Source organism: Branchiostoma belcheri, unplaced genomic scaffold, assembly GCF_001625305.1.
Source record: "Branchiostoma belcheri isolate BF01 breed outbred unplaced genomic scaffold, Haploidv18h27 scaffold22, whole genome shotgun sequence".
NCBI lineage: Eukaryota > Metazoa > Chordata > Leptocardii > Amphioxiformes > Branchiostomatidae > Branchiostoma > Branchiostoma belcheri.
Window position 1 is genome coordinate 2,893,637 of NW_017803713.1, and position 3,739 is coordinate 2,897,375.

Consider the following 3,739-nt stretch of genomic DNA (forward strand, 5'->3'; position numbering starts at 1 on the left):
TCATAGGACTGCAACCTTTACTAGTAGTGTATACCAGGATTGGAACCTTTGACATCATGATTTAGAAGCAGGACTGGTATTGATTACACCACGGCACATTGCTAATTCTGACATGTGTGTTGTGACAACATGAAGTGGTTGGTACAGAAGGTCTAACCTGTTGATCCTCCTCCTGTGCTGCTCCTGCTGCGCCCGTTCCTTCACCTGGTGACGCTCAATGTCCATAAACAGACGTCGGGACAGCCAGTACCTACTCTGCTTCTGTGGGGGAAAAAAGAACAATCAATGGTACATAACATACACATACATGTAATTGTACGCTGTGATTTTTTTCTACTCCTCTTCTACTACTCCTTTTCATCATCATAGAATTTCTGGTTGATATGCTTTTGTGCTGATCATCCAGCATTTATTCTTCTTTTGTGGAAGCATGAATAGTTGGCAGTATGGCAGGCGCAAGACGTCAGTTCTCTACTGCAGTGTGGAAACAAAGCATAGAGCTTGGCACCGTTAAGCTACAGCTTCACTGAGCTACATAGATTTACATGTACAAATCAACTGTCCCTAAATGGATGAATCAAAAGATAAGCTGTTGTCTATTGTTACAGAAGTCCTGTGGTTGTGCAGAGTGGAAGTCTTTTTCTCCTTACCTGCTGTTGTGTCTGTAATGCAGCTAAACCAGGTCTGACATCTGGAACTGGAGGGGAGGGGGGCAGAAGTAAAGATTGGGTTGTTATTACATGGACTATAGTCATTTATAAAACAATTCACTTAGCGACTACACATGATGAAATCAATTAGATATGATCAAATTAGACAGATATCCTTCTAAACATTCCACTACATGTGATGTTACAAGAAGTTATACAAGACTACAAATGCTAGTAGATTTACACTTAGTGTCCTTTGTTGAAGGCTTGGTAACACTAGGATGTATCTTACCTGAAGAGGCTGGTTGTTTTGTATCAAGGTCCTCAAACCCATGCCTGCCCTCTGCATGGACACCTGGATGCCTGGATGTTTCCAGTTCATCCTCTAGTTCTATTACTTCAGGCACTTCTTGGGAAAATTTGGACTGGTGCTGAGATAGAAGAATCATAATGGTTTGTTGTGGTAATTTTGCAAAATTACTGTAGTCACAAATACTATGCAGTGTTCTCACCAGGATTTTTTCACAGCATAGGGGGCCAGGTTTTGGCCAGGCCACACATCGAGCGCCGAAGGCGCGAGGGCGAGCGCCGCATGCGCGAGTAATGTAGGGGGGTCCGGGGGCATCCTCCCCCGGAAAATTTTGAAATATATAACCCTCTGAAACACCATTTCCTGCATTTTGAGGGTCAAATTTTGAAAAAGTTTTCATCTTTGTTACAGCTTTTTTTAAAGGTTCAAATCCAAAATTTATTTCCAAATTCATGAAGGGTCATAAGAAATGGAGTTTATTCAGTTACTTGTCTTATGCTTGGTACAGGTCTTGGGCAAAATACTCAGACACTGTATAGACTAATATTTATAAATGCTTCAAAAAGGAAACTACTGGAGTACACTTGTATCATGTTTTAGAATTTGCTCTGATATTTTAACTTTGCAACATCAAAATTAGCCCAAGCCTCGGCACAGTTCAAAGGGTTTCTTCTGTCAACACAACATCGTTAGCCAACAATGGTATCAAACACGCAGTGCTTCCCCGTGGCATTGGTAAATTATATTGGTAAAATGATGGAATTACTTGATAATGAGCTATATTACTGACGAAATCAAGAACATTCTGAGGGAAAACACCGTAAAAACTGGCTTCTGTGCAGCTGTGTCAATTTCTAACATGTGTTGCGTGCGCGCCATCTTGGAAGAGTCTATTCTGTAAACAGGGGGAAAGTTTCTTGGAAATACTTCAAACCCTTGTCAAATGATAAAAAAATACGATATTGTGCAGGAACAACATGGCATACTTATTTATTAATTCTTAGATTTTGAATTTAAGATTGTATTGACAGATGTTGAAAGGTAGACAATAGTAGATTTGAGACATCGTGGTCCCTTGAAATGAACTTATCCAAAGCATGCCGCTGGCCGCTCAGCCCCAGTCCAGTTAGCGCTGTCAGTTTAATTTTTCGGTAAATTTCTCCATGCAAGACGATCCAGCCAAAAAAATTGACAAGTTTGGACAACAATAAAGGATGTATGCTGTTGAGTGGCGTACATAATGGCACCCAGGTTTCTGGAATTAGATCTTTATTTACGCCCGTCAAGCATGAGGGGAGGGCAGCAGGTCGGTACTTGAAGTTCTCACTTCGGTCCTTGTTTATCTCAAAATTTGGGTATTTCTGCTAGTTTTTAGGTGTAATTGATAGGAAATCTCAAAGACTAGGTACTGATGTAAGTGATAATGTTTGTTTCCGAGTACTGAACTTGAACGTACAGGCAAAACTTAGCGCCCCGCTCCCGAGCCGCTCCTGGCGGCCTGATCTGAATCTCACGCCCTGTGTCACGCCCGTCTATCGCCGCCAATTTGTGGGGTTTGATTAATTAACTCACAGCAGGTTGTGAATCACTTCTTTGTTACTTGAAACTGCGTTCTATGAGATGTTCATTGTGCCGAGAGCAAAGACATTATTTTTATCAAGTTTAAAGCAAGGATTATTGCGACGGTAGCCGAGATCAAAAGGGTAAAAATCAACTGAAAATCCCGCTACGCTGGTCGGAAACACAGCATAGCGGCAAAATTACAGCGTAGCGGAACAAATTCACAGCATAGCGGCCCGCTATGCTCAAAAGGCCTGGCGAGAACACTGCTATGATTACACATACGTTACAAGGTGCTAGATGACTATAATTCAACTTTTACAAATTAAAGCTCCATATTTGTACTGACTCACATCTCTGGTAGGTGAGGCCCCCCACAAACCGGCTGGGACATCATAGTCATCCTGGTGAGACAAAGTAAAGAGACAACAATGTCACCATCATCCATGGAAACACAGTAAACAACTCACCAAGGATAAACTTACTTAAAAAACTATTTACCCAGATTCTCCAGTGTGTAACTGTTAATATTTGAAACCTTGTGTTGTACTCACCCCAAAGTTCTCCTTCTGCACCACCTGTCTGCTGGCCAGGTTCCTCCTCGCCTGTCTGGTACTCCGTCTCACCTGTACAGACATCAGGTACATTGTACAAAGTCACATCTGCAATGATGGCTTCATGGCACAGGGATTCCAGACCCAGAAATAAATCCCTCCAAACAATTACCCACTTTTTTCAGGGGATGAAGCTTACCCACAAAAACAGGGACAAAAACGAAACAAAACCTTCATTAGCAAACAAAACAACAAACCAAAAACAACACTTGCCAAAGCTTCTTAAGTAAAAGAATTTTGTATGGGTTATGTATGGTTTTGATAATCTCTAAGTGTATGACTATGAATTCCAAGGCCTACTTGATGACATTGGTTCTCAAACTGGTCCTCATGACGTTCCCCAGTACAGACAGCGTCCCTGTTGATGCCAGGCGCGATGCCGTGGGGAGAGGGCGGGGCCAGGTTCTGGTTGTGTCGGAATGGGCGCCGGTCTCGCTTTGGTGTCACCCTCTCAGCAGCTAGAACAGTCTGGTACACCATGTTCCTCTCTGAGTCCACCTGGTTTTATGGAGAAAGTTTTAACCACATATAGATTACCTAGTAACCTTAACCTTGTACAGCATGCTAGGGTAGCCACTTTGCACTGAATCTATTTTGGTTATTGG

At 42.3% G+C, this 3,739-nt stretch overlaps 2 protein-coding genes across 2 annotated transcripts in view; both read right to left on the minus strand.

Annotated features, from left to right (window-relative positions):
* Positions 1 to 54: 54 nt before the first annotated feature.
* LOC109470222 lies at positions 55 to 3,650 on the minus strand. Its single transcript, XM_019769064.1, has 6 exons — positions 3,435 to 3,650; positions 3,075 to 3,146; positions 2,874 to 2,924; positions 943 to 1,081; positions 651 to 697; positions 55 to 261 (listed from the first exon to the last, which is right to left on the minus strand). The coding sequence occupies exons 1-6, from the start codon at positions 3,612 to 3,614 to the stop codon at positions 55 to 57; spliced, it is 696 nt and encodes a 231-aa protein (XP_019624623.1). The 5' UTR covers positions 3,615 to 3,650.
* Positions 3,651 to 3,667: 17 nt separating this feature from the next.
* The window catches only part of LOC109470139 (coiled-coil domain-containing protein 15-like), a 4,307-nt gene continuing 4,235 nt past the window's right edge, over positions 3,668 to 3,739 (minus strand). Inside the window, exon 11 of the mRNA XM_019768921.1 lies at positions 3,668 to 3,723. Within this exon, the coding sequence (XP_019624480.1) occupies positions 3,668 to 3,723 (56 nt within the window). The remainder of the gene's footprint in view (positions 3,724 to 3,739) is intronic.

What these genes read in the sequence shown, in the direction of transcription:
- LOC109470222 (XM_019769064.1), bottom strand. Translation starts at nt 3,614, where the DNA reads ATGGTGTACCAGACTGTTCTAGCTGCTGAGAGGGTGACACCAAAGCGA. An exon ending in TGCAGAAGGAGAACTTTGGG is followed by an intron (nt 2,925 to 3,074) that starts GTGAGTACAACA and finishes TTGTCTCACCAG; the next exon opens with GATGACTATGATGTCCCAGC. An exon ending in GGGCCTCACCTACCAGAGAT is followed by an intron (nt 1,082 to 2,873) that starts GTGAGTCAGTAC and finishes CTTCTATCTCAG; the next exon opens with CACCAGTCCAAATTTTCCCA.